This window comes from Saimiri boliviensis, chromosome 12 (assembly GCF_048565385.1).
Source record: "Saimiri boliviensis isolate mSaiBol1 chromosome 12, mSaiBol1.pri, whole genome shotgun sequence".
Classification (NCBI taxonomy): Eukaryota; Metazoa; Chordata; class Mammalia; order Primates; family Cebidae; genus Saimiri; species Saimiri boliviensis.
Genome location: NC_133460.1, coordinates 49,251,700 through 49,273,539, shown reverse-complemented (window position 1 = coordinate 49,273,539; position 21,840 = coordinate 49,251,700). Strand labels below are relative to the sequence as shown.

General features: G+C 52.1%; 2 protein-coding genes across 4 annotated transcripts in view; one reads left to right on the top strand and one right to left on the bottom strand.

Moving 5' to 3' along the window:
• AIFM2 (AIF family member 2) overlaps window positions 1–13,581 on the top strand; it is a 194,078-nt gene extending 180,497 nt beyond the window's left edge. The window contains exons 10-11 of the transcript XR_012512840.1: window positions 5,646–5,728; window positions 12,064–13,581. The gene's annotated coding sequence lies outside the window, so the exon portion shown is untranslated. The remainder of the gene's footprint in view (window positions 1–5,645; window positions 5,729–12,063) is intronic.
• The window catches only part of LOC101043224 (uncharacterized), an 87,692-nt gene that overhangs the window by 19,602 nt on the left and 46,250 nt on the right, over window positions 1–21,840 (bottom strand). For all 3 annotated transcript variants that reach the window (XM_039478357.2, XM_074382347.1, XM_074382348.1), the window contains 15 exons: window positions 21,061–21,093; window positions 20,287–20,313; window positions 19,647–19,709; window positions 17,443–17,496; window positions 16,593–16,679; window positions 15,600–15,653; window positions 14,446–14,490; window positions 13,579–13,647; window positions 12,358–12,381; window positions 10,462–10,524; window positions 9,369–9,413; window positions 8,927–9,079; window positions 4,238–4,279; window positions 2,827–2,853; window positions 1,906–1,986 (listed from right to left, as the gene is read on the bottom strand). In XM_039478357.2, coding sequence (XP_039334291.2) covers window positions 1,906–1,986; window positions 2,827–2,853; window positions 4,238–4,279; window positions 8,927–9,079; window positions 9,369–9,413; window positions 10,462–10,524; window positions 12,358–12,381; window positions 13,579–13,647; window positions 14,446–14,490; window positions 15,600–15,653; window positions 16,593–16,679; window positions 17,443–17,496; window positions 19,647–19,709; window positions 20,287–20,313; window positions 21,061–21,093 — 867 coding nt within the window. The remainder of the gene's footprint in view (window positions 1–1,905; window positions 1,987–2,826; window positions 2,854–4,237; window positions 4,280–8,926; window positions 9,080–9,368; window positions 9,414–10,461; window positions 10,525–12,357; window positions 12,382–13,578; window positions 13,648–14,445; window positions 14,491–15,599; window positions 15,654–16,592; window positions 16,680–17,442; window positions 17,497–19,646; window positions 19,710–20,286; window positions 20,314–21,060; window positions 21,094–21,840) is intronic.

Genomic DNA, 21,840 nt, shown 5'->3' with positions numbered 1-21,840 from the left:
TGTATCTGGAGAAACAGGCTGTTACTATGTAGAATAAAATATCCAGGTGAAGCCTGGAAACAGAATTGTAGCTAAATATCCACGTACATTTAAAAAATGCAGCATTAAATCTCAGTTGTCTTGAGAGGTCTGGAGCAGAAGACACGAATTAGAGGCTCTCAGGCCATATGCGGGCCACTGAAGACATATTTTGTACGGTCTGCAGTGTTGCAAATAATTTTAATCTAATGTTAGAAAATGGAAAGATTCCACATAAAATACCAGATGTTCAGCTTCCTTTGAAAAATAGGAAGACCCAGAAATACCAGCTCCGCTTTCCTCCAAGGCAACAGTCAGCTGGGCTAAGAAGGGACGGCTCCCCTTAAGAAGGATACATGATCTCTCTAGGGCATCACAGTCCCCTCCACTCCCTAGTGTCTCCCTCAGGCTTGTGTTAGTCGTCTTGTGTGAATATGCTTGTTCTGTTGTTTACTTAAACTAAAAAAAGATTTCTCTCCATGCCTCTATCAGAAGTGGGAAAAATTAATGATAGACTAGGTACTTTGTCTCTCTTCTGGCACTTTCCTTGTTTATATTAATATTTCCTGTTTGGTCTCTGTTCCTTTTGCATTTCAACCCCTGACTGAATTCTCCAGTGTTCATCAAGGTTGTTGGGGCCCTGAGTGTGGATAAGGAGAGGTTTGTGGTTGAGTGGGGCAGGAAGCCTCTTTAATAGTAAAGAGCACTTAATCATTCTGAACACAGCTTAAGACATGGGAAAATGCCTGCTGAAGTCATCGGTTTTCTGTAGTCTGTCATGCGAATCGGCTGCTTAAATATTCCTACCTCGAATGCATTCATGAGGGTATAATTATACCTCTTGCATTTGCTGTTTGGTTGCTGTGATTGTATTAACCAGGCCTTCAAGCTCTGCCAAGCGGGGGTAACTGGGCTTCCCATTGTTTCTCTACTCTTTATGGCTACCTGGGGTGGGAGCTGGCCTTGAGCCTTCCTTCCTTGAGGACAAAGGAAGCCTGAGTGGCTGGAAGGAGCCGCTTTGCAAGGCCGTGGCCTCAGAGCAGCCTCTGGCTTGGCCGCCAACTTTGTATGTGACCTCCAGTGACCCACTGTCTTCTCCGACCATCAGTGAAATGATGAGATGGATCACTAACATCCCTTCCAGCTCTTGAAAACAAAACCAGAAGAGTGCCAACCTCAGTGCAGGGTTAGGGGACATGAAGCCCAGGCTCCAGGGAGGGTGGTGGCATGTGCTGACCTGTATACAGGTGAGGCAGCGAAGAAGCCATCAGCCCTATTCAGCCCAGCCCCATATCAGGACATGTGAACACCTTCTGAGCAGCTCCCCACCTCTGACTCGGGGCCTCTTGCTCTGGGCAGGCTGAAATCAGAGATCTCCAGGAACCCAGGAGATGAATGACCTTGGCCTGCTGGGACCACAAAGTCTGACTTTGTGCCTTTCTGCTATGACCAGTGCTTAAGAGCGGAGAGCAGGAGTTCTCTTGGGGTCCCTCTGGGAAAATGGACTGTCATGGAGACCATCTCCTTGTCCCACTGCAACCAAACCCTCCAAACTTGGCCCCTGTAAAGGCAGCAGGCTTTGATTACCTCTGAACCAGGCTCAAGCAGGGCCTGAAGCTATTCTCAGGCCACTTCCAGCCCCCCATCTTGGTACCCCTTGGGGTGGGGGAGCCTGTCTTCTTTCTTTCCCCAGCACCCAGGTGGGGCTTGGTCCAGAGGAGGAAGAGAATCAGAGCCTGGGGTCTTGCCCAGGTGGGAAAGCCAAACCACGTGGAGCTCTGGATGCTCAGACTCTGGAACCTTAGCTTTCCAGTGGCTGCCTCCCGGTCCCAGCCGACACTCCTGGCCCATCAGACCCTCCAGTCTTGCTGGGTCCGAGGTACTTACGGGCAGTCCCAGGGGACCACGGTCTCCTTTTTCTCCCTGGATGCCTTTCTCTCCTTTTGCTCCATCTAGCCCTGCTTCCCCCTGGAGGAAAGGGAGAGGGGAAGACATCACACAAGGGCATGTCCCAGGCAATCATTCTTGCATTCTGGGATCCTGGAGACTGGGGTGGCATTTGTAGAGGAGGGAGGGGCCAGAGGTGGTGGGCTGGCTATACCAAGAATCCTTGAATTCTTAGCCTACTCCTGCCTCAGTTAGTAGCCCCTGTATCCTGTGGGAGCTTTGAGAGCCCCACAGGGAAAAGGAATACCTAGGTGGCGTGAGGACAAACCCACAGGTCAGGGTTTGGCACAGGTGCCCACCTGCATGGCAGGAGAACGGGGACCTTGCAGAAACTTGCTGGCAGATGCCTGAGATGCTACCACCAGAGCCCCGAGGCTCACAACCTAGCCCAGAAGTCTCTTAAATACCACGCCATGAGGAAAGGGCCACTGTCACACCGCCAGCCTCCAGTCCCCTCATCCATTTGAAATGCTTGAGGGGAGACCAGGTGAGCCCAGTGCAGAGTCCCCCCAAGCTTGACCTGGGGAGGAGTCCCACCCCATTTCTGTCTCTCTCCTACCTATACTCAGCACGAGTGAAGGAGCTGGGGCAGGTTTGATGGGAAAAGGATTTTAACCATTGGCTAAGAATCTAGCTGTCACTTTGTGGAGTGACGGATGAGAAACTTCTGAAGACGAAGCACACCACGTGTCAATGATAGAGGCTAAAGGGAACCTAGGGCTTCATCTGCCCTGACCAGACCCCCTTGGCTGGAGTGTCACATGATGCCTTTTAGGAAAAAGTGACAGCTGGTCTCAGGTGCCCTTTCCCTCTTTTCTACTGGCATTGAGGCAGCGCCTCAGTCATATGACTTCTCCTTACCTTTGGTCCAGGAACACCTTGAAGCCCCTGCATTTGGAATAAAATAGGGCGCATTAGAACTGCATGTCTAGTTAATACAACTGGCTTGTCCACAAATCGACCACAGAAGAGCAAGGGTTCTGGGTACAGAGTGTGGTTTGGGGTCCCTGCCCATGAGAGGTAGAAGGACATGCTAAGTGGGGGTTATGCTTGGGGCTTCCTGGGGAATAGTCTGAGCAGTCTTCCCCAGCCAGCGGCTCACAGAAAATCTCTCTGTGGTTCCCATGGTTGACCCAGAGTCTCGTGAAAGGAAGATGCAGAGGTAACACAGCAAATGTTAAATACATGCAAAGTGCTTGGAACAGTGTCTGGCATCCAGTAAGTTTCAGTAAACTTTGGCTACTGTCATTCCTGCTGCTACTTCTACCGTCCGCAATAGAGGACACACAGCGCCTTGGGTACCATGAACCACGCTAGGTATGGACCAGAATCTGTTGCTTCAGGGTGCTTGGGGGCCCTCTAGGGGCAATGCACAGGGGTCCCATGGTTTCATTTCTGTAGCCAAGGAAAGCCAATCCAGTGGGGCTGGATCGCTTTCTCTCTCTCTCTTTCCCTCCCTTCTTCCCTCCCTCTCTCCCTTCCTTCCTTTCCTCTCTCTCTCTCTCTCTCTCTTTCCCTCTCCCTCTTTCCTCTTTCCAATCTAGTGGGGCTGGATCACTTTCTCTCTCCCTCCCTTCCTTCTCTCTCTTTCCCTTTCTTTTTCTTTTCTTTTGTTTTTCTTTTTTTTCTTTTTCTTCCTTCTTTTCAGGGTCTCACTCTGCTTGCCCCCAGATATGGAGTGCTTGGAGTGCAGTGGTGTGATCTTGGCTCGCTGCAGCCTCAACCTCCAGGGTCCAGGTGATTCTCCCACTTTAGCCTCCTGAGTAGCTGGGATTACAGATGTGTGCTACCACTCCCAACTAATTTTTTGTATTTTTAGTAGAGACAGGGTTTCACTATGTTGCCCGGGCTGGTCTCAAGCTTTTGGACTTAAGCGATCCACCTGCGTTGGCCTCCCAGAGTGCCAGATTGGTATCACGTGAGTGAGCCACTGTGCCAGGCCAATGGGTCACTTTGAAACGAAGAATGGGAGAAGCAGATGTTTAATGGCAAACGGTGAGGTAAATGTTGGACAGAGCTTAAAGACCAGGGACCCTGGGGCTGCCCTACTAGTCAGCTATTTCCAGGAAACCAAGCAATGCCTGGGCTCCTTGGTGCCCCCAGGATGCTGCTATTTAACATGGGAGGGACGAGGAGCAGGGAGGGGTTTGTAAACCAGAAAATCCCTCCCTGGGAGGAAGAAGTGATAGTGACTAAGGCTGAGGTTGAGTCCAGTGACTGCTATGGAGAGGGGACATAGTGGACTGAGCACTGACAAACCCTCCAAACTTACCGGAGGTCCAGGGGGCCCCTCTGGCCCTGGTGGCCCAGGAACCTAGAAGCCAAAAGGGAGCCCTGTTATACTTGAAGTGGCCCTCCCTCCTGACAGGGACTGGGTCCAGCTGGAGGCTGCAAGGCCAGAGGAGGACATGGCTGCCTACTGGAAGTCAGCCAGTGAGTGCCCAGCACAGCATCCCCCCAAAAAGCCTCAGAACAGGTCAAAGTCTCATAGCAAACTGGTGGCCTGTTCAGTGTTGAAAAAAAAAATTCCCAGGTAATTTTCCTAAAGATCTATTCTTCCAGATTTTTCTTGGAAGCAACAACCACCCCGAAGGTCTAGCAGCACTAGGCTCTTGTTCACTCATTGCAACAATTGCCTGGAGTGGAATAAGAGCTTTCCCCTCTAGGTGGAGCATGACATCTTCAGTTTACCACAGGCCCCACCATTCCCTACTGTGTTTGACCCAGAGCTCTTGCAGTCATTTGTTGCATGCCTGGCCCTTGCAGACATTTGAACTTGAGACCCTTGGCTTAGAGAAGCAGAGATTGGTGATCTGGAAGGTGAAAAGACTGAAGTGTTCCTAACGATTATCCCTCGAGTCCCCAAGGTTGGTCACAGACAAGATGGGGACTGCTGGCCTCTGTTTCCCTTGAGAGCAGATGCAGATTGTGGTAGAGGAGATTGACTGGACTGAGGATGGAGGAGCTCAGGCTATGTCCTCTATGGAGGGTGGTGCCCGTTGCATAGACTGTTCTGTCTCTGATGAGCACAGATATCCATTTGTCCACAGGTGGCCATTGCTGGCTCCTTCTGAGCTGTTCACCCCACCTCAGCTTCAGGGCTTTCCTTAGGTGTCTCATCTTCTCAGGGGTGGAATTCCCTGGAGTGTGGCCAGGGCAGTGACTCCCCTGGCAGGCCATGACAGAGGGCACCCCTACACTGGGCAGAGAGGAGGCTCCTGGACCTGTGGACTTTTCTGCTCCATCACAGTCTCCTTGTGGGGAACACAGTCTTTGGAAGCTCTGCCTTCTTAAACAAAAGCTTACCATTTTTTAATGAAAGTTTACCGTTTTAATTCTTATTATAAGTAAGTGGTTTACGTATCCTAATCATGGTATTGGTTAGACAAATCTCTACATGTATTCACATTCACGGAACTGGCCACACTCCTGAAGAAGTCAGTTTTCCTGTGTGGCAATTTAAAAAATGATTAAAAGGTTTCAGATATTTAAACACTTTTTTGGTGTATCAGAAGTGCTTGAATATATGTATATACTTTTGATATTCACATATAATATGTAATTATATGTACATATATGTATATGCTTATGATTTCAAATATATACAGAATTTGGTTTTCTACTCTTTTTCACTTAATGTGAAACTGATTTTTCCATTTTTTTTATATGTCCCCCACCAGCTTCCTGGTAATGGTGCTGTGCTATTCGTTGAGTGGAATGAAAATGAGTCGTTACACAGCCAGGACGTCGGAAAAGCGCTCAGGTGGGTGACTATTATTACTATTAGTATTATTACTGTACATTATTTAATCCTTTCCTTCTTGATAGAAATGTAGACTGTTTCTAATTTTTATTTTAAATACTTCTGGGAGGGACAGTGTGTGTAGAATGCTTTTCCTGGATGCAAATCATTTCTTTAGGAGGCTATCCATTTCTAAACAAGTACCGCACGCATTGTAACAAGCATCGGGTCTGTTTCACTAAATTCAGACAGGGCGTGGCAAGGTGAACCCCGCTGGGGACTGAGAAGGTTTGGGGTCTCTCTATGGGTCTGAGGTGCTACTTGGGTGCCCAGACCCTTCCATCAAACATCCTGCATTGCATGCATCATTGATCTCTGTTGCTTTCTTGGTTCTTGCCCCTAAGCCTACAAAATATGGCTGATTCTCTGCTGTCTTTTGAAAACCTTGCCACCATCCTGACTACTTCTTACCCAGCTGTTCTGTCTTCTCTTCCTTTCACCACCTCACATCTTCTCAAAAGAATAATCCCTCTCTCGCTCTGGAAAGCCTACCTCTGAAACTCTGTGGCAAACTCCTACAAAGTCATCAAGACCCTGCCCACATAGACTTCTTTTGGGATGCTTGCCTGATGTCCTAAGTTGCTCCCATGCTAGTGCTCATTACGGGGTACTGTGAGCTGTGGAGGGATGGTTCTGCTTATTTTCTTTCTTTTCTTTTTTGTTTGTTCTGAGGCAGGTTTTACAGGTGCCTGCCACCACGCCTAACTAATTTTGTATTTTTAGTAGAGACAGGGTTTCACCGTGTTGGCCAGGCTGGTCTCAAACTCCTGACCTCAGGTGGATTTGCCTGCCTCAGCCTCCCAAAGTGCTGGGATTACAGGCGTGAGGCACCGTGTCTGGCAAGTTGTTTATTTTCGTATCTCCAGCCTCTAGCACCAGGATGGAAGCATGGGAGATGCTCTGTGAAGGTTAGTGAGAGACGTGGTTAATGGGAAGATTGGAGCAGTCCCAAGGCTCAGTGCCTGACCCACGGCGGTGCTCAGTAAACGTGAATGTCAGACACTTGCAAGCCGCATTCTAAAGCACAGAAATACTGTGCATTCTGCAGAGACTGTCATTTGATGAGTCTCTTTCAAATTATGTCCCATGTGCCTCTGCTCCTGGATTGCCCTTCTCCCCGGCTTCTCCTTTCTCTCCCTGTGGGCACAAAACACCACTGCATGAATGCCAGTCCTTGGGAAAGCCTGGGCACAGATGCACCCTCAGATCTGTGACAAACTGGACTGGGACTTGACTGGCCTAGGTGTCAGTGAAGAACACCGTGGAGGATGTGGAGGTGTCAGCCTGTGGGACAGAAGACTGGGCAGGGACTATCATCAGTGTCTTAAAGAATCTGAGGCTCTAGCACAGGGGAGAAGAGGCTGATACTCTCTATGGACTATGCAGTGGACAGGCCTTAGGGTGACCTGTGACTTGTTTCTTGGCTGTGGAGTAAGGCACGTGACAAAAGTGATGGGACCTCACTTCTATGATGATGTCACAGATTACAACATATGTGACATACAGATGGTGACATGTGAGATTGTTACAAATGTTACATGAACACACATGCACACAGCTCTGTCTTGCTAGCACTAGATGCTAGAGAGACCTTCCCTCTGGCCTTGACCTTGAAGAAGCCAGTTGCTGTACTGTGAACTGTGGTGGGGGTTGGGGTGGGGCGCACATGGCAGGAACTGTAGGTGGCCTCTAGGAGGTGAGTTCTGTTCCAGCAAGGAACTGGATTCTGTCAGTGCCAGTGAGCTTGGAAGGGGATCCCTAGCTCCAGATGAGAATGCAGTTGGCTGACACATTAATTGCAGTCTCATGAGACCACAGGCAGGGGACCCAACTAGAATGTGCCTGAACTCCTGACCCACAGAAACTGTGTGCCAATATATGCGTATTGTCTTAAGCTGCTACCTTTGCAGTGATTAGTCATGCAGCAGTAGATAATGAATATGGCACCAGGGGCCAGAGCTTCTGAGGGGTCAACCGGGGGAGGCTGACAGGGGAGCTTCCACACCACATCCAGGAGTGCCCTCTCCATCCTGGGCCTGCTCCACGGTGCAGTGGACAGGTCGGGAGGCAGTGCGCGGCTTGCTTGTGCCGACTGAGTGAGGGAGTCCTGCACTGGGTCAGACTTGGGACTGGTGGACTTCTGAGGCTCTTTCTACTTCTTAGAGGAGAATTCTGAGCCTAAGATTCTAGTGCCTTCGAAATAGGTTGGTGCTTCTAGAGGCCATCAGACGGTGAGTCAAGGAAGCTGCAACCTCTGTTCACACTCAAATGCAGTAGCAGATCCATGTTTAAGAGGATCCCCCTCAACCCAGGCTGGGTAGCCAGACTTGGGGTCAGGGCAGCCTTGTCACAGTGCCAGGTACCCGCTAGGCTGGTGGCCCCAGGGAGGACCCTCATCGGTGGCTGCCTGCAGACAACCTGGACACCCAGCCCTCTGGCCTCACTGTAAATCCCAGGGGCCCAGCTGGATTAGGCAATCCTGCCACTCTGGGTGTGCCTTGGCCACCACGTTCTCCTTTTCTCCCCAGCTGGGAGGTCTAGACCCTACAGATTGACAACAGTCTCTGTTAGTGGAGCTCACGGTGGCCTTGCTGAGTGTCTGTGAGCAACTGTGGCATGCACACGATGTGGCTCTCTTGCTCCAAGGGTAGGTGTCTAGGATGGCACCCATTTCACAGATGGAAACCACTGAGACCCAGAGAAGGCTCCCGAGTCAAGTACGCAGCCTAGTGGACTGGGCGAAGGCCCCATTTCTGTACATGCAACCTCTCCTGGGTATAGGGCTTCTGCACACTTTCCGAAGAGGCAGCTTTAAACCATGACTTGATCTCTTTCCCAACAATTCAGTGAGATATCCAGGGAAGACGCTATTATTGCCATTTTAGAGATGAGGAGATGGGGGCTCTGCAAGGCTCTGTGGCTTTCCCAAGGATACAGATGACAGAGCAGGACTCAGGTCTCCTGAGTCGGGAAACGGGCCTTCATAAAGTGAGTGACTTGAGGGAAAGCCGAGTGAATCCCCCACCCCTAAGTCCTGGCCCCCGGTTTCTAGTCGAGGCAGCCGCTGGCTGGCACCATGCAAAGTGCAAAGCCCTGCAAAGCTGGTGTCATGCTTGGGAGTGGTGTATGCACGGAAGGGCAGTCAGCCCTGCCACTCACCGGCAAGCCCGCTTGTCCTGTCTCCCCTTTCTCCCCCTTCTCTCCTGGGCTCCCTGGGTTCCCGTTTTCTCCCTTCATTCCTGGAGGTCCATCCTTTCCTGGGGGGCCTTGGGGACCAGGAGGGCCCACGTCTCCTGGCTTACCGCGAGGTCCCTTTAGAAAATACCAACAATGCTTCTTAGACACATTAATGGAGAAAAGAGGAGAGAGGGAGAGAGAAAAGTCCAAAGGCCTTGGCTCTTGGTGTTTGATGGGGGCAGGCACAGAGAGCTCAGCCGGGATCTGCCTGGCTCCTCGTGGGTCTTGCAGGGTGGGCCCCTCTCCCCGCCCCTGCCCATCTCCCCGTGCCCACTGGGCTCACGCCAGGGCCGGATCGAGAGCCTTCCTGCCCCCAGGGCCAGGACCGTCTTCAGAGTTTTGACTGGAGGATGTCTGTTCATACCTTTTCCCCATCGTGTCCGGGAGGGCCTGGCAGTCCAATCTCCCCCTGTAGCCAGAACAACTAAAGGTGACTCTCCAGGCAGAGACCGTAGCGGCCACCAGTTACGCGCGTTGCGGAGCGCGCCCAGCGTCCCTCTCCGCACTTCCCCGTAGAGTTTGCTCATTTAGTTCTCACCGTGTTCCTGGGAGGTATTAACTTGCATTGCCTCTCTTCTACAGACAGGACCCCAAAGCACAGAGCGATGTGCCTGGGGCCCACAGTGAGTGAACTTGGGGAGCCAGCTTCCCAGTCCAGGCGCTCTAGCTCCATGTCCACGTTTTAGCCACAACCCTGCACTACTGCCTTTGAGAGCCCTGGGCTTCCCGGGCTCTCACAGGCAGAAGGGTTGTCGCCTTCAGGTCTCCTCTGAAGGCAGAACCCCTGCTCTGGCTGCTCCACAGGAGCTCCCTTCCTCTTCACGCACACCAAGCCCCTTCTTTGGGTCGGGTGGAGAGTTAAGGGAGGTGGCAAAATGATGTAGGTCCCCTACCCAGAGAAGCAGAGGAAAGGGCAGAGAATTCTGCCTGCTAGATCAGGGGAGGCTTCAAGGAAGAGGTGGTCTTTGAATTGGGCTTGAAAGATGAGAAGGGCTTTGAAAGAAAGGGAAGGGGGAAAGAGACTTTCAGGGGAGAGGATCTCATGCGTGGGAGACAGAGGGGCAGACCTTCTGAGAAAAACACAGAGGTGGGTTGAGTGGAAGAGGAAAGCAAGGGCAGGAAGCCAGGGAGGAGGGTGGGGGAGAGGCTCAAACGCTCAGGTCCCTGATGGTGCCTTCACTCCTGCTGTGGGTCTGGCTGAAGCAAGGGGCAGGGATGTGTCTAGACCCAAGCCCCACGGCATCAGAAGGCTCCGCGAATTACAGGAGCCCAAGCAGATGGCAAGGGGAGGACAGAAGGGCCACAGCGGCTGGGAGGCGGGTGGGCGGGGCCCTCGGGGTCTTGGAGCAGGAGGAGGGTGGTGGTGCTGGGAAGGTGAGAGAGTCCCAGGCTGAGGGGAAGCCCTGGGGTCGCTGCCCTTGCAAGGTCTTCACCGCCTTTGTCAAGACAAGATTTACCTTCTGGCCTGGAATCCCTGGAGCTCCAGGTGGGCCGATTTGCCCAGGAAGACCAGGAGGCCCCTAGGAAAGACACATGGAAGAACTGTCCCACCGAGGAGGGTGGCCTGTCCCCAGGGGGCTGTGTGTGGAGGCTGGCTTGTAGAGATAAGGTGTTTTCGAGCATCTCTCCAGTGATGGAAACATATTTTTTGCAAAGAAAGTAACATGGGGAAACCCAAAATGCAAAACATACAAGCAGCAAGTGTGACTGGGTTGAAGTGGGGGTGGGTTTGGAGAGCCACGCCCAATGCCCTCTCCCTCTCCTTCTCTCTAGGGTACCTCTGGCAGCCCTTTGGGCTCCAAGAAACTAAGTCTGACCTTCCTGAATGACGACTTAAACGTATCTCCAGGAAACAACCCAAATGCCCATCAACAGGGGAATGCGTGGTACATCCATGCAATGAAATACTACTCAGCAGAGAAAAAGAGCCAAGTGCTGGTGGCACAGGTGCATCTCAGAGACACTCTGCTGAGCAAAGGCAGTCAGACACAGGTGACTGCATACCGTATGATTCCAGTTAAATGAAACTCTGGGAGAGACAAAAGACACATCTAATCTGCAGTGACAGAAGTGATGGCAGAGCAGTGGTGACCTGGGGCTGGGAAGGACTCCCAAGGTGCATGAAGGAACTTTTTCTAGAGTGATTGGTGGTGGATACTTGGGTATTTACACTTACCAAAACTCATCAAACTCTACACCTAAAATTAGTACCTTTTATTAGGTATAAGTTACACCTCGAGGTTGATTTTAAAAGAAAAAATGTTTCTGGGAAAGTTTTATTTCCAATAGCTATTTCACATTATTATCATTAAGGCAGAGTCTTACTCTGTCAGCCAGGCTGGAGTGCAGTGGTGCGATCTCAACTCACTGCAAGCTCCGCCTCCTGGGTTCAAGTGATTCTCATGCCTCAGCCTCCTGAGTATCTGGGATTACAGCACCTGTCACCACGCCTGGCTGATTTTTGTATTTTTAGTAGAGACGGGGTTTCACCATGTTGGCCAGGCTTGTCTTGAACTCCTGACCTCAAGTGATCCACCCACGTCAGTATCCCAAAATGCTGGGATTACAGGCGTGAGCCACTGCACCCTGCCAAATAATGTATTTCCATGACTCAAAATGAAACTCATTGATTCCAGAACCATGTCGTTGATAGCAATTTCTGGATTGGGATATCATACAAGTCGTGTTTGATTGTGAGCTTGTGCCATCCCTTAATGTGTTCGGTAACTCTTAGCCATGAAAAAATATTAGGTGAATTGAAATTTCAGTAGTCAGAGAACCTCATGATCTCTCCTCCTCCACCTTACAAGTTAAACTTGGTGGTGGTCATTTTAACTACAAATATTTACCAAGAGCCTGTCACTGGTAGGCACCTGTATCAAACCCAGGCTTGAAATTCCCTGGTTTTCCAAGCGCAGATAATGAAATTGATTTCTAGGAAAGGGGGCTAGGTGGAAGGTTGCTGCTAGTTTTTTGGGGTATTGGATTTAATTAGCTAAAAGTTGGGGGAAAAAAACATTAAAAACTTCCTCTTCTGTACTACTATTTCCTTGACACAGCTGTAAACAAAACCCAGCATTTGTATTGTCACCAGAGAGCACAGCTGTATTGGTGAAGGGCCTTTACACAGAGGACAGCCATGACCCAGGGCACGGGCAGCTCTCGAGACCCTCCCACCAGTCCTGCCTCGTCACCTCCAGCTCAGATCATCGTCTGCCCCAACACTGCCGGGTCACCCGTGATCTGCAGCCCAGTGTCTGCGTTCTGGAGGGAGCACCCACGTCCTTGCTTCCCGGCTGCCGTCCCAGCCCCCCGCCCAGTGCTCAAGGAAATCCAGGAGGAGTGAGACTTACCATCAAGGCCAGCGTCCGGATCTCCTAAAAAACCAACAACACACAATCAGCTGAAGAGCAAATCAAGAGCCAACTGTTAAGGTTTGGTTCTCGCTGCACAGTCATGGAAACATGGGCGTTGGGCTCCTCAAAGGAGCATGGGAGGAGGGGGACCCTCACAGGTGGGCTCCACAGCCCCCAGACTCACCCCACCGCCACCCCCACCTCTCACTGAGGTTTGTAGTCACTGGACAGAAAATACACAGCATCTCCTAAGCATGATTATACTCCGAGGCTGTCCTACAAGGGACTCAGGCACCCCCTAAATGGACTACAACCTTTACTTCACTTTACAGGAAGGGAAGGAAGCACCACCTCTTACTGTTTCTAGTCACCTTCTGAGAACCTGCCCTTGGTCTTTCCTCTGCTCCCAGAGCCCAGATTTCAAGGCTACCACGCACCTCCCTTTAGACACAGTATAGCAAAATACCGAGCCACTCAAAAAATAGATCAGAGAGGTGACTTTTGGCGTTCAAAGAGAATTTTACACCTTGTAAATGGAGTGACACATGGACACAGACTCCTTTGAAGAAGCGGTTCTTGAGTGGGGGCAATTTCTTCCCCCAAGGGACAATAGGTCGTGTCTGGAGACACAGTTTGTTGTCACAGCTGAGGCTGGGGTGCTCCTGGCATCTGGTGGGTAGACACCAGGGACGCTGCTCCACATCCCACAAGATACAGGACCATCTCTCCTCCCACCACAGATATTCTCCAGCCGCACATGTCAACAGTGCCAAGGCTGAGAAACCCTGCTTTAAAGTGTGGGGAGCAGGAACTCGTGAACTTGAAACAGGATTAAATTCACACTAAAGGAGATGTGTTCCAGGAAGATTTTCTGCCGTGTGAAAGGGGGTTAGGCATGCACTAAAGAAATGGGGCCCCAGTACCCTGGGTGGGCTGCACCCTGCACGGTGCCAGGATAATTCCACTGTGGCTCTCAGGTACCCAGAGGCAGGATAACTGGCCAGCTGGCCCCAGACAGAGAGCCAGCCACTTGGGGCCATTTGCCAGGAGGCTACACGGTGGGAGGTCAAAGAAGAGGCAGCGGCTCTCCTGGCAGCTCTGCCTGAGGGCCCGGCCACTACTCCGCAGTGTGGAAGAGCCCCCTGATCAGGGCATGGTGCAGAGCCCTGAGGCCCATGAGGATCTCGGCCTTGGGGCTGGACGCCCCACCCCGCTCACCTGGAGAGCCTCATTGATGTTTCCGTTGTAATCCACCATCTCTCCTTTTCCTGGTTCTCCCTTGGAGCCCTAGAAGGCAAATGAGATCTCAACCCAGGGCCTGGACCGGGAGGGCTGGGAGGGCAACTGTGGCCTGCTCCCTATCAGCCCACACTGGCCGCACCAGGCTGTTCACAGGTGGACCCAGAAGAGCCAGCGGGGCCCTGAGGATTCCGAACACTCTCAGAGGATGCTCGGGGACTGCAGAACAAATGGAGAAGACTCCATGTGAGAAGTCTGGGCCAGGCTGACCTGGGAAGTTTCAGTCCACCTAGGCTGCCAGTCAGACCTCCCACCTGACGGCCAGAATGCTCTTACCCTCCTTCCCCCTCAAGACCCCAAGGTACACGCCTGTGAAAGGAAGGTTAAAAACTCAGGACTCCAGTTCACTCTGGCAAAAGAGAAAAAGTTCAGCTGAAAGCTGAGTCATGCAAGAAGCTGCCTTTCCTTTTGTTCCTAAGCAGAGAGCTACAGACAAAGTTCAAATATCCCCACAGGTCGCTGCTCCATGCTCACCTTAGCTCATGTAAAGTGCCGATTTACTGAGCGTGAGGCTAATACATAACTGACTGTTCCCCTGCTTGCTGCTTTTCCCTGGCCATGTGCAGATTACCATACCCTTCTTCTTTCCCCTCCAGCCTGCTTTTCCCCTTTAAATTCTGAAGCCCTCTAAATCATCTTTGGCAAAAGGCACAGACCTGTACCTGTCTCTTGGGCACGTGCCCTTAATCTTGGCAAAATAAATTTCTAAATATTGAGACCTGTCTCAGAGGCTTTTTGATTTATCAGCTGGTTCATGCTATGACTCCAGTGGGGAGAGGCACATACCTTGGGGCCAGCTGCTCCCGGTTCTCCGGCTGCTCCAGGCTCCCCCTGTTGCATGAAAAATTGGAGTGAAGTGGGGATAAGGTTGGTACAGAGAACCTGATGTCCCCTGATAGTCCATGTGATAAGGGCCAGGAGGCTCATCTTAGCTCTTAGTCCACAGAAGAGCAGGTTCTGCCCCTTTGGGAGACATCCCGGGAACACCCACCCACACTCCTCTCTCCCTTTGAGCTCCTCTGGGCTGCCTCCCAATTCAGACTCAGTGACGTTTTTTTTCTGTTCCGTGTTTGTTGTTAGTGACTCCCCTTTGTCTCTCGCACTTTTCCCCAGTCCCCTAAGTCAGCTGCCTCCATGGGATCAGGGACATTTGCTTCTCCTTAATTCCATTCTGCTCAGGTATCCAGGGCTCAGCAACTTTTTGCCAATTGTCTGAGTGTCCGTTACTATTGAGAGCCCACGCGGTTCTTTAACTGCCCGCTCTGCTTGTGAAAGACCCAGAATGCTGAGTGAGACATGGAGGGTCAGGAAGGTCTCAGGAGGATATGGGTGTATGAGCACCCACCTCCTAGAGTGGGCGGGTGGAAGGATTTCTTCCTGTTGCAGACAGTACAGAGCTACGGGGAATAAATGAAAAAGCGGTGTAACTTGTGAAAAACCAAGCGCAGTTTCCATTTTTCTGGGATAATTGAAGACAATTGACAAAAATCAAGTTAGAAAGTAAAAATAAACAAAACAGGAACCCTTTGGTGTGACTCCTGAAGACCCTGCTCATGGGACATGGGTCCGCTGCCGCCTCCCACCCTCTTTCTCCTCCACTGCCACGGCGCTTGAGTCACTGTGAACTCTTGAGGGACGCTGCAGCCTTTCATAGGGAGTAGCTGGAGAGAAGCGAGAGCACCTCGTTCACCAGTGGCTGAGGAAGCGCTGTGTCACTTCCCGGTCAAGTGTCCCATCCCTAGACTGGCTTTTGGACGGCTGCTGTCTCAGTGGATGGCTCTCTAAAGCTTGAGCCAACCAGGAAATAGGGAAGCCAGAGGTCATGGCCAATCAGCCTTGTGCTCTGAGGGCTAGCCCTAGGGTGGGCTGGGATGATTCCTGACCTCCCAAGCTGACCCCTATCTTGCAGCTCTGGAATGTGGGAGGGGGTGTCTCTGTACCTTGTCTCCTTGCTGCCCTGGGGGGCCAACCTGGCCATCGACACCTGCTTCTCCCTGGGGAGAGGAGAGAGTTGGGATGAAGACATGCTGGGCACCTGGACAGCTGCTCATGGGGGAAAAGATGGCCTTGTTGGGTGTTGCCTGTGGGCCCCTCTGTTCCCACTGGCTTCTGCACCTCCCACTGGTCCACCTCCCTGACTCCTACCCACTCTTGGGCCCAGCCTGAATCTCGCTTCCTCTGGAAGCCCACCCCTGTTTTCCTCTCCCGCATTCTGTACCCTTTACTGGTGTCCACTCTGCCCTGCCAGACCCTCCTATGCCCATGCAGAGCCCAGCCCACGGCAGGTGGGTGTGGGAGGACTGCACCAATGCATTGCTCCAGATCGTGTAGAGTAATGCATGCTCTCCTACTGAGCTAACAAAGAGACCCCTTCATTTCTCAGTGCTGCTGAAGCAAACCAATAGGAGGCATCTACTCTGGGAAATCCAAATCTTACCATTGCATTTTTCAAGCAGCAAAAGGAAAGTGAGGGCCGTGCCCATTTGCAGCTGCCCCCACTGCTGCCACCTACCAGATGTGCTGGTACTAGGTGAGGCTCAGCTGATAATTGACCTGCAACCTACTCAGAGCCAAGGTGGGGGGCTTCTTGGCTGTCCTAAGGCCCTGAAGCCACTGGTTCCTCGCTCAGTTACAGCATAGCCATCGAGGACCTGCAGCCATTTGTCCTTGACTCAGTTACGGCTTAGCCACTGGGCCCGGGCTAAGCTACATCAGAGTCATCTGAGTCAATGGGACCATCCGTCTGCCCCATCTGCTTGGAAGCAGGACCTGAGTCCAAATGACCTTTTTGGAATCCATGGGGAAAACCACACACCTGGAGCAGGGGAAGGCTAGAGAAGGTGGGATGTCCAGGACGTAGAGTCCCCGAGAACAGGCTGAAGATAAAGGTCCGAGGCAAACACCTCCCAACACTCACTCCAGGGAACACTCACCTTTGGCCCTGGGGGCCCAGGGAGCCCTGGAGGGCCAGCTTCCCCTCTGCCTCCTCCAATGGAGTTACCAGCATCGCCTTTCTCTCCCTGGGGGTGGAAGGTGGAGTTAGCATCCCTGGTGTGGAGGAAGGTCTAGACTGAGCTCTGGAAGGACACTATGGGCTGTGGGCCCCAGGATGTCTGCGGACCAGGGGCCTTCAGAACCCCAGCCTGGTCTGATGCAGCTGTGGGATTTGAGGAGAGATTGGAAGTGTTTACTGAAGGGCAACAGGTTTAGAGCTGACACAAAGGACCCTTCACGGCTGGGTCCGCAGCAGTGTTTCTCAAAGTGTATTCCATGGAACACTGCTCAGTGGGTTAAGAACATTCAAAATGTGGAATAACATGGTTATTGGTGGCCAAACTATGTTAAGAAATGCAGCGTTAAATAAGGCTTTGCAGACGCTGTCACTGCAGGTGCTCAGGCCTCTACCAGGCTGAGGGGCACTGTGACTTTCCAAGGGGCCCATCTTATTATACACACCTCCCCTATCCTATTTGGCCTCATCTTTAAAAATTTTTTCTAAATGAAATATCTTAACAGAGCTCATGAACTGTGGGATGCATTTGCAGAAGTGGTACAAAGAAATCTGACTGGGTCATTGCTACCAAATTCTTTACATTTTATTTTTGCCAATCAGGGCCTGCCTATGGCACCTGTCCCCTGACAAACAGAATCTGGCTGTGTTCCAGCTGCCTTTCCCACAGTCTGGGAGACAGACACATCCAATGCTGGGGCTCGTGTGGATGTGCAGGGCTGTGTATGGGATGTGGGTGACAACCTAAACCCTCCATTCAGAGCGACACCTACCTTCTGCCCCAAGAGGCCAGGAAGCCCAGGGGAGCCTGCAGCCCCCTTCTCACCCTGCAGGGAGATGCAGACAGTGGAGGTTAGGAAGAGTTTCTGCAGCAGGTTTGGGAAGCCACCAGCCCCACGGCTTAGGGCCTTGCCTTCCCTGGCTCCTGTCCCCTGCTCCTGCCCTAGCTGGCTTTCCGAAGAGCTCTACCTCCCCTCAGCCCAGATCCCGGCTGGCTACTTCTCTGGGCCACTTCGCACTGGTGACACCTGCATGACTGCTTTCCTCACTCCCATGTGACCCGGGCCCTTGTCACTCATGCTGGGGAGAAGTGACATGGGCCACAGATCATAACAAAGGCCAGAAGCATCTAGTGCGTCCTGGGGGTCTCCTGGGCCAGGCGAGCAGTGCAGAATGCCAGTGGTTGGGCAAGCAATTCCTTTTCACCACTCTGCTCTTCTTTAGATTCTTAATGCTTAGCAACTAAGGGCCCCCAGTCTTTTCTGGCATCCCCTCTCTGCCTCTAGCTATAACCAGCTCACTGTATTTTTGGACATAGGGTCATTGCAAATGTAATGCGTTAGGATGAGGTCACACTGGAGTAGGGTGAGACCCTATCCAACGTGCTGATGTCCTTATAAAAGGGAGAAATTTGGGCACAGACATGCACACAGGGAAATGCCACTTGGGGATGGAGGCAGAGATTGGGGTGCTGTGTCTATAAGCCAGGGAATGCCAAAGACTGCAGCAGGCACCAGAAGCCAGGAGAGAGGCCTGGAGCAATCTCCTCCTTGGCCCTCAGACAGAACACACCCTGCTAACACCTTGCTTTTGGACTTCCAGCTTCCAGAACCATGGGACAATGAATTTCTGCTGCTCGACCACCCAGCCTGTGGTACCACAGCCCTAGCAAAATAGTACACTTCCCTACCCGGCTTCTTCCACTATGGAAGAACTCTTATTTTCCCCCATGACATGAATCAAAGAGTCCCTTAGAGATACTGAACCCCATTCTCATTTCACAGATTTGGCCAGGGAAGCCCCAAGAGGTTATGTGGCCAACCCCTTACTGAGTCAGTGGCAGAGGCGGGTCGAGCACCTGTCTCCTGGATGTTCCGCCTTCTAGGACACAAAGGCTTCACAGAGCATCTGTCTCGGTCAGCTCAGGAGCCATAACAAACTCTGTAGTCTGGGTAGCTTTGCCAGCAGAAACGTATTTTCTTGCAGTTCTGGAAGCTGGAAGTCTGAGATCAGGAGCCAGTATGGCCAGGTTCTGGTGAGAGCCGTCTTGCTGGCTTGAAGACGACAGCCTTCTTGCCATGTTCTCACAACAAGAAAGGTCTTTCAAAAGTCTCTCTCTGGTTCCCTTTTTCTAGGGCTGCCAATCCCATTGGATTAGGGCCTCACTCTTATGACCTCATGTAACTTTAATGACCTCCTCAAGTCCCTATCTAAATACAGCCACACTGAAGGCGAGGGCTTCAACATATGGGTCTGGGAGGGACATATTCAGTGCATAGCAGTGTCCAATATCAGGTGAGCGCCCAAGAGCACCCCACCAGCAGGGCGGGGGTATCAGGTCAGTACAAGAACCTTTGCTCCCCTTGGCCCTGGGGAGAGGCAGCTCTCTGCTATAATAATGTGAGCTGAGGGCTCTGGGCTTATAATTTGGTCAGATGTCTCAATGAACATTCCAGCTGGAGCCACAAAAGGTGCCAAACTGTCTTTGGGTGTTGCCTCCTTGCCACCTGCCCCGGGGTAGCAGATGAACGGTAAAGTGGCCCAAGGCTGGACAGGAGGTGTTGTGGAGGGCCAGGCGGAGGTCCCGGCGAGGGGAGGGAGCCCCCGCTGCCCTGTCTTTCCTGGGCTGCTCCTGTAGATGCGCTTATTCTGGGCATCCTTCGGAAGCAGGGCAGGTGGAGAAGGAAAGGATTCGGGTCCTGACCTATGGAGATCCTTGGGGAGCGGGAGTGGAGGGAGGCAGTTTCCTCCTTCTGCTGGGCTTCCTGCTGGGTAATCAAGGCTCCCGGGGACAGTGGGTATGCTCTTGAGTGTGGGTTTCTGAAGCTTGGCCAGGCCGTCCCGCCACTCCCCTTGTTCCAGGACACATGCACCAACAGCATGCTGCAGGCGACACACCAGCCAGAGGAGGGGCAGGGAGCAGGGGACCGGCGAAGCCAGGACGAGGGGGCACACGCTCAAATACATGATATCCTACCCTCTGCCCCCTTTTTCCCAGCAAACCTGGGGGCCCCGGCTTCCCTTCTGCTCCTGGGTCTCCCTTTGGGGTAAGAAGAAAAAGTCACTGATAAGAAGGTGGGGCAGGGAGTAAGGGGTAGGATGGGCAGTGATCATTGACCAGCATTTCCAGAATACTTGTCCCTTAAGCTCTTCTCTAAAAAAGGGTGTTCTGGTGAAAAAAGTTTTGAAAATGCCACATAAGAGATTTCCTTTTGAGAGTTCCTCAATGCACATTTAGCAAATTAAAGGTTCTGAGAAGGTCTGCAGCAAAGGAACCTGTGCAATATGTTTAACCTAGTATGTCTCAAAATTTTTTGACCATGGAAATTTTTTTTCTTGTCACATCTCTTATTGTCACACAAGAAAGAAAGGGAGACCTGAAGGTGCAGGGGACAAGAGTCACTGCCTGCTGCAGCTGGCGTGCCTGCAGGCCAGGACCCAGGGAGGGGGAGGCATTTGCAGTGTGTTCCTGACCAGTGGGCCCTTCTCTGCTCAGCCAGGTCCCCAGCCCCAGGCCAGCCTCACGGGGACTAAGAGCAAAACAGCAGCAGCCCCTCCCACCTCTGCCCCATGACTGATGCTCCGCACAGCTCGGAACATTCTCCCTACATCAGTACCTTGGTTCCTGGGATCCCTGGCTCACCCTGTATGGAAAAAGAGAAACAAATGTGAGAGACTATAAAAGCAGAAAGAAATGACAAATGAGCAAGGCACCTGTTGGTTGTTGCGGGGAGAGTCAGGGTGGGGTTAGTGAACCATCTGGCCAGCCCTGGCTTTTCTCTGTTCAGGCATCAGGCCCCAGGCCAAAGGAGGCCTATCAGGCTTCTGACCCTTAGAGGGTCCTACTCTTCCCCGAGTTGAGGGGTGTGGCAGGTGGGAGCGTAAGAGAGGCAGCCCGGGAGGAAGGAGAGGAAGGAATGGGTATTTGGTTTGGACATGGTACTCCCTGCAAGTGGACCTGCCGTGAAGATCACCTTTGAGCACTTGCTTTCCCAAGCAGTCCTCACATCTGCCGGCCAACCAAATGGGCAGTTAGGGTGGGGGTTTGGAGAAGAACTCCTGCTGTCTCTGAAGCTTTGGAAACACATAGCTGCTGAATTACAAAACACAAAGGAAAGATCTGCCTTCCCACTGCCTTGCCGCACTGGCAGGCTAGTGGGAACTTCCGTGGAGGCAGGAAACCTTTGCTACTTATTTGCAAGGCTTAGTTACACATCTGTGGCTCAAGGTTATGCACCTGGCACAAATGTTACTTTGAGAAAAATGTTTCCAAATCCTGCCTGCTCCCTCTTTGGTCTGGTAGTTATCCCACTGAGCCTACGATTCCCAGCTCTGACCCCTCACATCTCTCCCACCTGTCCCTGATGTGTTGGTTGCAACAGTCCACTGACCTTCATCCCAGCCACAGCAATTCCGGGAGTCCCCTGGAAGACAGAAAAAAAAAAGTCTGAAGATGTTCTGCAGCAAGGGAATAGCGGGGCGGGGCAGGGCGGGGGTTGGGGATTGTGGAGTAGTGGACAGCCTCCCCATGGTGAAACGGGAAGGAGGACTACTCACTCACTCCTCCCAACCCCGCAACCACCAACTCTGCCCTGGGAGGTGCAGGCGCTGAGCTGACACCTTGCGAATGGATCTGGAGGAAGGGGCTTTGTACAGCTCAGCCTGTGGGTCTCCCTGGGCTTCCCAACCACCTGAGCAGCTCCTCTCCTGGGCGGCACAGCAGGGAGTGTGGGGCACTAGATGGGGCTGGAAGGGGGAGCTTCATTGGAATATGAGAGGAGGAGATGGGATGGGAGAGGGCAGGAGGATGGAAAGCCATGGGAGAGCGGAGCAAAGTAGGTGACAAAGTAAAGGTGCTGATTTCACCAGGGATAGCCACCCCCAGTGTTTGACATTACCCTCACAGCCAGCTCTGTGCACAGACTGCCCTCACAGACTGCGGAGTGGCTGGAGTGAGTCCTGTTTTCATATCAGCCCAAGGCCACCTACTTTGAAGGATATATGATGCCCAAAGTGACCCTTAGCAAATCCCAAGTGGAGGTGATTTGGGGGATCCTTCCTCTCCACTTGGGTTTTAGGAATGCAGTGGAGCTAGGGGTACTTGGGATGGCTTTTAATGACCCAGAGATGCCCAGGAGGAGGCTGCCTACATCAGGGGGCACTCATGAGAG